The following is a 13,146-nucleotide window of genomic DNA, read 5'->3' on the forward strand; positions in this document are numbered from 1 at the left end:
TCAAATTTTCAATTGTAAATAAGACAACAGTCTGTGGAAATTGATTCATAAAAAATACAACACACTATTTTATTCCTGGTGAATTCTTGTTGGGGAGGAAAGTGTTCAGATCCAGAGGAGTTGTTGCCTAAATGCCGAAACGTCTCCATCTCACTCTGAACCCGTGCATCTGATTCACAGGATGAGGTTTGCAGCTGCACATAATCTGCCGTATTGTCCTAGTTTCTTGCCGTGTTAATGACACCCTCATCACAACTCTCTCCATTCACAAAGCAAATCCTGTCGTGACGGGAGAGAACTGCCTCTGAACGGGGCTGTGGGTGTCTCAGAAATTTGGAGAACATGTCTAATTCTTTTCATCCGCTTCCTCTCGATATACGCGCTGAATGGGAGCATGCTGTCAGAAATGTACATTCAGGGCGGCCGCACCATGTGATTAGTGTCTTTCAAAGCGTTTAGTAACTTCTGCAAATCCTCCTCTGCTCTTGCATACATTCACACACACACACACCGTCCAACAGATAATAATAATAGTTAATGAGCATGTGTACCTTTGTGTCTTCCCCCAGATCACACAATTCGTGGCTAAAATAATAAAAAGGACTGAATCCAGAAAGGTGATGCTTAGCTCTTTACATCATGACATCCGCACTGTGTGTAGAGCGAGGCAGCTGCTGCTGTGCTTTGAAACACAGTGAGAGAGGAAAAGCGTCCTTAAACGTGGGCTGTTGTGTAATCCCTCCCAGGGCCCCTTTGCTATTTTTGTGCCTGGGTCCGCACGTCACGGTTGGGTATTTTCTCTGGTGACTAGCTCGCATCAATAGATCTTCTAATGTACACCCAGTCAGCCAGCAGCTTCATGACTGATGGGACTTTACCTCGCTGATCTATTTCATTATTGTCAGCCGGACATGAGGAGAATGGAGAAACGGAGTACACGGCATGAGGAATGTCACATGTGACCGTCGATATGGGACAGGGACGATTCAAATGCCAGGTTTGTGTGAGGATTATATTTGATGTCTGAATGTCAGCTGCTGTATGAGCCGAGGCGTTTTTCCCATCAGACCGTGTGCTTTATGTCATTCTGCTCCCAGTGAGAGCAGCCGACTGATTGTGCATGCTATGTGCTGTGCTGCTCCTGGTGAACCACAGAGGGTCTTTACCATCCAGCCTCTGTGAAGCCGGTCATCTCCATATGATATTTATGGATTTGTTGTCAGCGTGAGGCTACATGCCTGTTCCCTTTAATGGCCAACTTAGCCTCTAATGATGTAATGCAGCAGCTCTCCACAGCCAGCATTTTTCTGCTCATTGTCATCTCTCGTGTGTAAACCAGTCGGGGATGTGCCCCACCGATGCAGCCTGTTCACATAAATGTCTCCATACAGTCATTTCTCCATCCATGCGGACATACTGTACCACAGTCTGCCCACAATTGTCCCCAAACACACCTACTGCCGCCCACCTGCCTCCTGTTGTTGCACGTCATTGCTGCCGTGTCATATATTTTCGTTTGGGTCAGTGCTTGTTACCCGGAGCCAGAGCCGTTTGCAGTGAAAGGGTTTTACTGGTACAGTCTTTACACAAAAAAGTCTGGATCTGCAGAGAGACTCGTCCGCGAGACTCTGAATACGTCGGCTCGTGTTGCTCACGCTTTTCAAAGGTATGCATTGTTTCTGAGGGTCTTATCTCGCTCTCACTCTGCACCCATATCCCCCCTTCCCTCCTCTCATGGCTCACAGAGGATGGAAACTAAGCAATGAGGTCAGACCGACCTTGAAAGGGAGCTCCCTACCAGGCCTCTGAATGTTGTTACCCCCCCAGGCACCCCACTTAGTTTACCTCTGTAAACCTTCCTGTAAAAACATGGATCCTTCCAGCCCCGACACAGCCCTCTCCCCATCATTCCTACTGTAAGCCTGCATTATTTTTTTGTCTCCTCCGCTCTGGAAGAAGTCCTCAAATCAGCCTGCAAGCAGAGCTACTGAGCCGTAAACAGTCGAAAGAGGGAGTGGGCAATCACGAAAAAAAATATTTTTATGGGAGATTATCCTTACTGCTGCTTTCACGCATCCCTCTGCATCTCGAGTCACCTTGGATTCACATCCTCTGGTCTCTGCCTGAGGAGCGTGTGGCGTGCTAACAAAGAGAAAAAAGAGAGAGTGAGAGAAAGAGAGTCGGAGGATGTCCTAATTAAGGGGAACTCAGAGGGTTTGAACCAGATAATCTTACATAACCTCGTTAGGGAGGACACAGTATTTGATACTGAGAAGATGGAAACGACGTGCCCTCAGAGACTCGTCCCCCTGCTATGAAACCAGAGTACAGTGGCAAGACCAATTCACTTTTACCACAGGCGCGGCGATGCTACCGGCTGAGGTCCGGGGGTGTTTACATACAGTATGTACAGTAAATGCCTGTGCAGCTCAGCGTGGAGACGATAACACCGCCACAAGTTAAAGGGTTTGAATGAATTGTCGCAAATGATGAACAGTTGCGGATACAGTGAAGGAATATTTGGGTATTTATATCACATCGGACGAGTAGGAAGACTTGTCATACTTCATTGCCCACACTCTAACAGTGTCAACTGTGTGCGCTGGCATGCAACACACACACCACACTCATGTCTTTTCTGACTTTCTCCTCCTATCTTCTCCAGTTTCAAGTATTTTATGTGGGCAGATGATTCTCTTTTCATTTGGCAAGCAGACCTGTAGTGGAGCTTGGATTTTTTTTCCTTTCTGATACTGTGAAAAGATCCATCTAGGGATGAGTGTTGCGCGTCAGCCTTGGCTCTAAATGCTGTGGCATGTGGCACCGTTTCATGCTGGAGTCTTGTCTTGACAGAAACTCGTTGACAGGAACTGAGTCAGAGTTGGATATAAAACGAAGTAAATGGGTGGTTTAGTTTGTTTTCTAAGTGTGTGCAGCTACAATGCAAAATACAGTATATCGATAGTTATGCCCCCTATGGTGCATTATTATCATTTAACTCATTAACAGATATTTTTACTATAGTAGTGACATTTCATATTTAAAAAACAGGAATCGATTTTTGAACTTGAAGAAAATGGAGCTGAGACAATTAAATGATTTTTTCCATTCAGCTCTGGCACAAACCACCACCCTGAAAATAGACGTACACACATACAGACATCAATGATGATGCAAAAACTACAGTATTTGCGTGTACTTTACCATATAGGCACGTACACCTAGGTGTGTCCACAGGGCTTCAGCACCATTGGGGTATCTGACCTTTGGCTTTTTTTATAAGCTGATAAAGAGACTTTTTTTCCATTCCTGCTGCGATGGAGCTCATTATGAATTTTACACTCCAGTTTTATTAGGGGGACTTTTGGGAAACAGCCTTGAAAAGTTCTCAGTCTCAAGGAGTGGATTTGAACTCAGATTTTTGTTCCACTCATCAACCTTCAGTTTTAATCTGTGACTCTATGATGTATATTATTGCAGCTCAAATTGTCTAATTTTGAACTCTGTCTTATTTCTTTCAGATGACCCTTCCCTGCAATCAATCCACACGCATGTTAATTTCACTGCAGTTACATAACAGATATTGTCCTTGAAGATCGATCCCAAAGAAAGTGACATTGGATTCATGGAGTCACTTGAAACTACTGCAGGGGTGAACAGCCCCACAGAGGGTCAGGACAGAAACATTGCACAGACAAAATGCACATCGGAGGCTGCACAGACTGGGGGGAGTCCATCAGGGGAACTGGAAGGCAAGGGGTGGCACCAACAACTGGAAGAAGCTCAGAGCCAAGACACATGTGGTTTCAAAGAAGTATCTGACTCAGGGAAATTACTACAATTAGAAGATCAGCCCTCCCAGTCCGCCCAGTCCACAAGCCATCCAGACTATGAGGTGTCTTCATATCCAGTACAGTCCACAAAACAATTTCCCTCTGGCAGACAGAAAGCTGCCGGCCACTTGGCTTCTGCACAGTCTGCGGGACCCACATCTCACAGGAAATCCTCCGGTTCACTTGAACTCCAACAACAGTGTTCGCATTCAGAGATGGATGAGCTGTCGGACAAGGTGGAACCTGTGTGTAAGGTGGATCAGAAACCACAAAAGCCTGGGAAGTATGTATGTGATTACTGCGGAAGAGCATGTGCCAAACCCAGCGTGCTTAAGAAACATATTCGCTCACACACTGGGGAACGGCCCTATCCCTGTGTCCCCTGTGGATTCTCCTTTAAAACCAAAAGTAATTTATATAAACACAGAAAGTCCCACGCTCACGCTGTCAAAGCTGGAACAGTGCCATTCTCAGAACTTGGTTCTTACAATGCCAACACGGACCAGGGGTCTTTTGAAGGGGAAGGAGAATTATTCTCTGATGCTGAGCAAAGCACGGACACGGACGAGGACACTCTTAACGACCCGCTGCTGCTGCTGGACTCTCCAGTGGAGGGATCGGATAACACTGCTGTAAAAGTACTGAATCTCATTGCTCAGAAAAAGGGAGCCACTTCGATGTCAGCCCAAGATGGTTCATCCCAGCCTCAAGAAATCAATGCACCTTGTGCCGCTTCCGAGGCTAGCCGTGCAATTCAATCTTGCACAATCAAACAGAGGCTTGCACTTCGGCTGTCTGAAAAAAGAAGCAGCGACTCGGACCACAATCTGTCCCTTCCAAGTCAGTCCAGCAAGGGCAGCACGGACTCCGGCTACTTCTCTCGCTCCGAAAGTTCTGAGCACCAGACTGGTCCGCCCAACACCAACGCTAAGTCCTATCAAGAAATCATGTTTGGAAAGTGCTACAGGCCGAGCCCTAAGCAGACGACGGTCTGCAGCACAGACTCGAGTGAATACACCAGGAAGCGCTCGGAAAAAGGTGTTTCCCGTGTTTTCACCCAGGAGAAAGACACCGTGGAGTCGATCAAAATAAACACCAAGTCATTCACAAGGGATGAGGTGAAAGAACCCCAGTCAGACTCTGATATGGGGCCTCTGATCAGAAGCAACTCAATGCCAGCGTCCTCAGCCGTGTGTCTGACGATGCCTCAATCCCTCAGAGGCAGCCATTCGTTTGATGAGCGAACAAGCACCGGGGGCATGAGGAGACTCAGGCGGCAAGCTGCTTTCGAAGTCACCGCACATGACGGGCATGCAGATGCTGACAGCCATGGAAAAATGGGTGAGTGTGGCATATCAGCCTCAGGAATGGAAATGGAAAATTACCCCTCGATGGCGTCTAATATGAGCCATCAGAGACATGCAATGGAACTGGCAACACGGAAGCGTCGGAAAGAGAAGCGGGAGGAGGAGGAGTTGTCCGTTCAGTACGAGGGCCATCATGAAGAGTGTGAGGAAATGTTTGATTCAAGCAAGGACTATGATTCAAAACAAGCTGCTCTGGGCATTTTGGCTTTAGGGAAAGGACATTCTTCAAGTGTGCTCACACAAATTGAGAGGTGTGACATGGACATATCAGTGAGCCCGGAAATTTCTGGTCGAAAAACCTTAGGGAATGTGATTTCAGTTATTCAGCACACAAACTCCATAAACAGGCCTCACTCGGAACAGTCAGAATCCTACAAGTATCACGGGCAGAGGCAGGAGAGTATTTCTTTATTTCAAGCTATGGAGGCAAGTGAATCATATGAAATGGAACGGAGTGACAGTCGACTACGGCAGTCATTTCAAATGGGCCCCAAACTTGTGAGACAGCCCAACATACAAGTCCCAGAGATCAGGGTCACTGTGGAGCCTGACAGTCCAGAAAAGGCTCCAGAGGTGCAGGTGAAGGAGCCAGAGAAGCACGTGGAGGAGTTTCAATGGCCTCAGAGGAGTGAAACTTTAGCACAATTCCCTCCGGAAAAACTCCCTCCAAAGAAGAAACGTCTACGCCTCGCTGATATCGAGCACTCCTCTGGTGAATCTAGCTTTGAGTCCGCCTGCACCAGTCTCTCCCGCAGTCCGAGCCAAGACAGCAACTTATCATACAGCTCCACCTTCTCCTTTGACAGGGAGGAGAGCTTAAAGTCCCTCTCTCCAGCCAGGCAGGATGAATTTGGCAAACCACTAGAGCTCTTAGCAGTGCCAGGGAGTGGGCACTCCCTCTCTGTGCTCACCCAGCGTCAACAACATGAAATGAGACGCTCCTCCTCGGAGCAGGCGCCGTGTAACTTGCGCAAGGAGTTCCCAGAGGTACGCAGCATATCATTTGACTATGGCAGTCTTTCTCCAACATCCAAAGTTAGACACGTGGACATCAGCGCTGGCCACTCTGCTCTGAATGAGAGAAGGAGGGGCAACTTGGTGCGACAGGAGTCGCTGAATATGGACAGTGAAGTAACACAAGTCCCATCACAAGTGTTTCCACAGTACCTCAGCAGCACTTCCCCTCCATTCACGGCACTTACTGCTCTGCCGCAGACTTTGCCAATATTTTCCACAGGGAATACATTTCCCCAGCTGTCACATCCAAGCCTGTTAGTTCCCGTACGAATACAGACCCATGTGCCATCCTACGGCAGCATCACATACACCTCAGTATCACAGATTTTTGACAATCAATACGACAGTGTTAGCTGTACTACAGTCACCTCTCAGCATCAAACTTTACGTTTGCCTGGATTTCTTGATTCTCATAATGTATCAGCTCAGACCAAACCACCCTCTGTACACACACTCAGTGTCGAAGCCCTTGATTTGTCCTCAGCTAAACTCAAGACGGGCATCCCACTCTCTCTGACTTCCAGAACTATCTCAACCACTAATGCCTCCAGCGGTGGTGCAAACAAACGGATGCTATCCCCTGCCAGCAGCCTCGACCTCTTCATGGAGGTCAAGCAGCAAAAGCGCGTGAAAGAGGAAAGAATGTTTGGGCAGATTGTAGAGGAGCTGAGTGCTGTGGAGTTGGGAAAATGTAATTTGAGCGAAGAGAAGGGTCATAGGTCAGAGATGCAGGGTGCATGCACACCTGATTTAAATAGGAGTAAATTTATCACGCTTCAGCAGAAAGCCACAGAGGCCACTGATCACGGTGCCGAGTCAGCTATGGAAAGCAGCTCCCTGGAAAGCAGCTCTCCTCCTTTCTCTGTGATATCAGTCAGAGAAGGAAAAGGCATTAGCATGGAGAAACGAATGCAGATGGATATGGTGGCACAGCTGGCTACCAGTCAAGACATCCTGACCTCGGACGCCGAGCCATCAAGACTGTTATCTCAGTTTCCAAGTCTTCGCACGACGACAGGTGTGAGCTGGTGTTTCCTCAACTACACCAAGCCGAGCTGCTCGCACAGCAACTCCCCTTTGTTCTCTGTGTACACCTCCTGGTGTGTGAGTTCCCACAACCCAAATCCTCTGGAAGTGAGCACCAGCGCCGCTCTGGCACTGCTCCGGTCCAAACAGAGGGGAGACAAGGTTATATACACCGTGGCCGCCATGTGTCAGCCGGGGACCGGGAAACTGGTGTCATCGCTCATCCTGTGGAGGCAGAGCATGGAACAGGTGAGAAAATGATCCCGTCTTTGCATCGTCTCTAAACATATCACAGCTGTAAAACGTTCAAAAAGCAATTTGCTCTGGACCTCAGGAGCAAAAGCCTATTTGCAACATAACTAGTTGGGATTGATATTGTCAACATTGCCGATAAAGGAGATCTATTTATAGAGCAAACACCTACATTTAAGCTGCAAAGGTCGTCTCTCTACCTTAGCAACATACCAGTGAGATGTAGCTGTTGAAAATGGAGAAAGTTTGAAGTGCCCTATTATCCAGAATTTGGCAAACTGCACACTCAGTCATTTACCGTTGGCAAGTGACTGAAAAGAGCATTTACCCCATTGTTGGTTGTGATGTCACAGCTTCCAGGCTGGCAAAACTCTTACAAAGTTGTACTGCGTGTTTTTTCCCCCTGCAGCAGCATAATGCGTGTTTGCACAACAGGCTGTGTAACACCACGCGTGACACACAATCTAGAAAGCATCGCGTTACGCTGTCAATACGGTGTCCACTTAGAAAGGACGTTAACAAAATGTTTGTTCATCCGATTCAGCTGCAGAGGAAACCGGAGCCCAAAGAGGTGGACATCGGCTACGGGAAGAAGGTGAAAGACATTAGCTGCAGAGTGAAAACTGCCAAGGAGGAGTGGAAAGAGAGGGAGGCCTCCACGACCCAAACAGTGCCAACACGCATTAAGATCTTCGAGGGAGGGTCAGTGAGGAGATTAGCATAGTGATTGTCATTTCTGCCGACAGCATATACAGCAGCTATATTACGGTAGCAGGCAAACCTTTTCAAGCCTGCTTTATTTCATGTTTTTTTTGTTGATTAAAATGGAAACTGTCTCTACTTTTCAGGTACAAGTCCAGTGAGGACTATGTGTATGTCAGAGGTCGAGGCCGGGGAAAATACATCTGTGAGGAGTGTGGTATTCGCTGCAAGAAGCCCAGCATGCTGAAAAAACACATAAGGACCCACACGGACGTGCGACCGTACATCTGCCGGGTTTGCAACTTCGCTTTTAAAACTAAAGGTACTGAATTAACAACAAATTCATTTTCAGTTTGTATGAAGGGAAATTGAATGTTTTCAGCATTTTGTGACTTGAGTGAAAATCTGTAAAAACAAATAAATGATCAGTAGAATTTAAAAATACTTTCTGCAGCAGCAGCAGAAACGCAGCTATTTAGAGGTACTACACCATCCTGCAAAATCAGCAACTCAGCTGCACTGTCTCCTCATTTTCCTTTTTCCTTTCTGTTGCTGGGAGTTGGCTCCGTCTTCATGACACTAACCAGTGTCCTCTTGTGGTAGAAAAAGCTATTTTTGGTTGTGTAGGGACATAAAAAAAATATGTTTTTCTGCACAAATCTGCTCCTTTTAAAAGGTCAAGTTTTTTTTCCTTTTTTGAAAATTGGTAATTACCAAAAACCCAAAGCCTTACCTCGTACTTATTTTATCCTTTGACAGGAAACCTGACTAAACATATGAAGTCAAAGGCGCACATGAAGAAATGTCTCGAGCTGGGCGTGTCAGTGACGATGGATGAGGCAGAGATGCAGGAACAAGGTAAGATACTTGCACACATACATGTGCACTTATTATACCACAACAAATCAAACTAAACTTGTGCCCTTGTCTTTTAAAGTTGACGACATCCAACAAGAGTCAAAGACAGAGGTGGTCATGGCCAAACATCAGTTCTCAGACGCGGAGGAGTCGGACGGCATGGACGAAGAAGCTGATGAAATCGACGACGATGACGACGATGATGATGATTACGAAGGCGACTCCACTCCAAAGTTGTGCTCAAGAAGTACCAGTCCTCAGCCCTGTGGAGTTACTTCTCTGTCAGTTACAGCCACCGCTGCTATCCACGGCTGCTCCCTCAGCTCTCTGCCCGGCACCGACGTCCGCCAACAGCCCTCTGGCAGATGGACAGACTCCGACCAGCGACCTGTCCTCGCCAGCGACCACAGAGAGAAGTCTGTGGATGAAGACTCTTTGACCATGCTGTCTCCAGACCACGCCAGCTTCCTGTTTGACCCTTACTCCTCCTGTCTGCTCTCTCCGGGCTGGGAGTCTCCCATCAGGGAGCCCTCGCCTTCTCGCCTGCGTTACCCATCCCCAAGGCGAGAGCTCTCCCCGCGAGGTCGCTCCTCGCCAAGATGGGATACTTCCCCGCTGAGGCCCAGCTCACCCAGCTTCACGCCCATTCAGCATCTCTCCCCGGCCTGTATCGAGCGACCCATGTCTCCTGGATCAGAGCTGACTGGAAAGCGAGACTCCTCGATCAGGGGCCGACAGAGGGTTGTGCTGAGAGCCGTTTCACCGCGTAGAGGTTCGCACCAACACAAAGGCAGCTGTGATAAAACCAGACACCAAGCAAAGATGGAGATGGCTCAACAACAAGGAGCCTTTGAAATGGAAATGGTACGTAGCACGATGTGTTAAGTTAAACTAAACCACTGCCAAAGAAAACTAAATAAATTGGAGGAGGGCGTTATTGTTGTCAAGGGTGTTCCCCGCCTTTCGCTCAATGTCAGCTTGGTGTAAGTGATATAGATAATAGCAGATGGCATATGAGACGAGATGTTTCAATCCAAACAACAAATATTACATCATCGTAGCACTAGAGTAAAGGTGAGTTGACGGTGCGATACCTAGAAACTTTATCAAAATGGGTTCGAAGATGATTCTGTTGTGGAGGAAGTTTATAGCTAATATTTTTGAGTGCTTTACATTTCATTCTCACATTTCTGTGTGTTCCAACTGAGATGCATTTTCAGGAGAACTGATCTTGGCTCCGCTACAACTGCTCCTAACGCTGCCAATGTGTCATTTCAGGATCAAAGAGGCAGCTTGGCTTCGACTCTGCCCGGCGCTGCCAGTTCTCATCACCAGAACATCCTCAGCCACCTCCCTTTGCACTCGCAGCAGCAGGTCCACAGTTTGCTCCCCGTGGTTGCTGTCGGAGCGCTCCAGATGTTACAGTCCCCGTCCTCGTCCAGCACTGATGTCACCTCCTCCTCGGCGCCGAGCCCACAGAGCAGCGAGAGCCAGCGTTGCAGCAGCAGAGAGGGATCTGTCCACGAGCCCGAGACAGGAGGAGAGGACTTCGGCGGCCAGAACCAGCTCCCCTCCCACCAGGAGGAGAGCCTGAACCCTGGCGGCAGCGACACCAGACAGGAGGAGAACGTACAAACCTGTTTGAAAGCCATCGCCTCGCTGAAGATTACCACAGAAGACCCTCACTAAGAACCTGTTTTCTGTTTCCCCGATCTTACCCAAGATCAGACACCCCCCTGCTACACCTGCAACCTTGTCGTGCTCAGCCCTTTATGCACATAACCTCATCTTTATCCCATTAGAGGCAATATAATGACACTTCCTCTGGTCTTGCACATACCCCAGAGCGCTCCTTTTTAATCTGAGTGGAGATCTAGCCTTCACAGAGCAGAAGGAACCCGTCCTGTCTGGTGCGCTCTTCTCTTCAGAGACTCTGAAACGACTGGACGAGCGGCAGGAGGTTTTTGCGAGGTGGAGAATCACTATTGGGTGCAGGTGCAATATGGAAAGATATTATGCTAATATGCCTTTTGTTTGACATAGTAGTTTGCGTACAATTGCACATAAATTATATTTATGGATTCTGTACAAATGTACTTAACATATACTCCTTAGATGCATACAAACAGTGTATTTTACTGTATGTGTACTTTGAAAATAGACTGTTGTTTAATGTAATCATATCGAGGTGTGATGCAGTAGTGCAGTAAATTAAGACTATTTATAAGGGGGGGGAAGTACGTGTATTATGAAACAGTCTGACCAAATTTTAAGTAGACGCTTCATGTGCAGTTTGGTGCTTCTAATCGAGCAGCAAGGGTCTGTGCCTTTTTTTGCTTTTCGTCGTTTCTTTATCAGAAGGTTGTCGAGTACACGGTAAAAAAGCCGAGGTACGTTATTCAGCGAGCGATCGCCCAAAGGAGAGCTTTCAGTTTTTTGTTCTGTCGGCTCAGCTGACAGACGGATGCAGCTTGATTTATGTGAGATAATCTTTAAAAAGAAAAAAAATCTATTTCTTATGTTGCATTTTTCTTAATGTTGTGATTTATATCTTGGTAAAATGCATGGTATTTGCTATTGCACAAAAATAGAGGAAGTTAATATGTAATTATGAATACTGTAAGATGTATTTATATATTAGAACGTAAGCACTTATTAATACTGGTAAATATTTGACTACTATTTATATGGTATATCTGTACTTATGCAGCAGTTATGCAGTTGGCATTTGCTTTTGATCTCATGTCTTTGCTTTGATTAAACAGACAGCTTTTGTCTCTCTTCTACGACCATAAGCATTTTATGAGTTTTGATTTTGATGATGCACTTTGATCCGTTCATGTTTGATGTTGAACCGGGGAGTAAAAAAAAAAAAACCGTGTTGCATTCTCGTGTGGTTTTATGAAACATTCCAGGTGTTTTTCACGTTTCTCATTGTGTGGAACACGAGTTCAAGGGGCTGCGATGATCCGTCAGTCGTACGTTTTCTTGCATTTCAAGTGTAACTGGATAAATGGATATCACTTACTGTAAGAAAAACTAAAGTAATGATGTTGACATCGTGAGTTGGTGGCATATTACTGTGCTTCAGCTAAAAAATGTAAGTAATCATTCACCTTATGCATTACTTCTTCTCTGTATATATACGTGTATTTTTATGATTTAAACTATTTTTGCAGTGTTGAATTATGAAAACTTTTTACGTGGATTGTTTATATCTCTTTAAGAGGTAAAATGTCTGCAGTTGACATATATCAGAAGGTTTAATGAGGGCAAGCGTGTCACAGTGTTGATCGCCAACACCGTGCGTCTCATCTTTAAGAAAGAAACGAGTGTGTTCACATCTTCGAGTGGTCACGTGACTGAAAACACTCTGTTCACTCATGTTTACATAAAAAAAAAAAGACATTTACAAGGTGCACTGCTTTAATTTTGTGTTTCCCTTTTCTGGAGATGTACGTAGCTTTTGATTTCACGGTCATGTAATTTTTGTTTGTTGTGGTAACGGTGCAGAATGCTCATAAAATGTGAAGGGAAAGTGAAGCCTTTTCTTTGCTTTTGCATACACATGTACTCAGATTGTGTTTTGTTTTTGTTGTGTATTCATATTTACTGAACTGCATTGTGCCTCTCATGTATATGAAATTTCCTGTAAAACACACAGAGGACAAATCATTTGACCTCTCAGCTAAGGTTTTTTTTGAGGGAGAGAAAAAAAAAAATCCTCAGTAGCCAATGCGTTGTTCAGCTATTTGCATCAAAAGTGGTTAGTCAGGACGGAGTGCCTCTTTTATGCTTTTATTGGGGAATTTATTGTTTGGTGCTCTACTTTTTCAGATTAAATTCAAAAATTGTTTTAAAAGAACAAACTTCTAACCCAAGGATGTGTGTCGCAGCTTATTTCCTGTTTTTTATATCTTCCCACCTGCACAATTCACGATTGAGCGTTTCAGATGAAATCATTCACAGTTTATCTTGGGGGGGGGGGGGGGGGGGGAGTGTGTGGAAATAAAAAACAACCTCCAGGGTGAATAATTGTAGCCACTCCGACCAGTGACATCCTCTGGTGAAGAATGATCACTGCAGTCATA

General features: G+C 46.1%; 1 protein-coding gene across 2 annotated transcripts; it reads left to right on the forward strand.

Annotated features, from left to right (window-relative positions):
• Window positions 1-636: 636 nt before the first annotated feature.
• On the forward strand, window positions 637-12,412 carry hivep2b (HIVEP zinc finger 2b). 2 transcript variants are annotated; one of them, XM_034575446.1, is made up of 7 exons: window positions 637-997; window positions 3,522-7,492; window positions 8,040-8,197; window positions 8,344-8,519; window positions 8,957-9,055; window positions 9,135-9,919; window positions 10,334-10,744. In XM_034575446.1, exons 2-7 carry the CDS (start codon window positions 3,626-3,628, stop codon window positions 10,742-10,744), a joined length of 5,496 nt encoding a protein of 1,831 aa, XP_034431337.1. In that variant the 5' UTR covers window positions 637-997; window positions 3,522-3,625. The 2 variants fall into 2 exon arrangements, with proteins under 2 accessions (XP_034431337.1, XP_034431339.1); XM_034575448.1 differs by lacking the exon at window positions 637-997 and having other exon boundaries at window positions 3,626-7,492; window positions 10,334-12,412.
• The last annotated feature ends 734 nt before the right edge of the window (window positions 12,413-13,146 follow it).

Source organism: Hippoglossus hippoglossus, chromosome 22 (assembly GCF_009819705.1).
Source record: "Hippoglossus hippoglossus isolate fHipHip1 chromosome 22, fHipHip1.pri, whole genome shotgun sequence".
Lineage (NCBI taxonomy): Eukaryota > Metazoa > Chordata > Actinopteri > Pleuronectiformes > Pleuronectidae > Hippoglossus > Hippoglossus hippoglossus.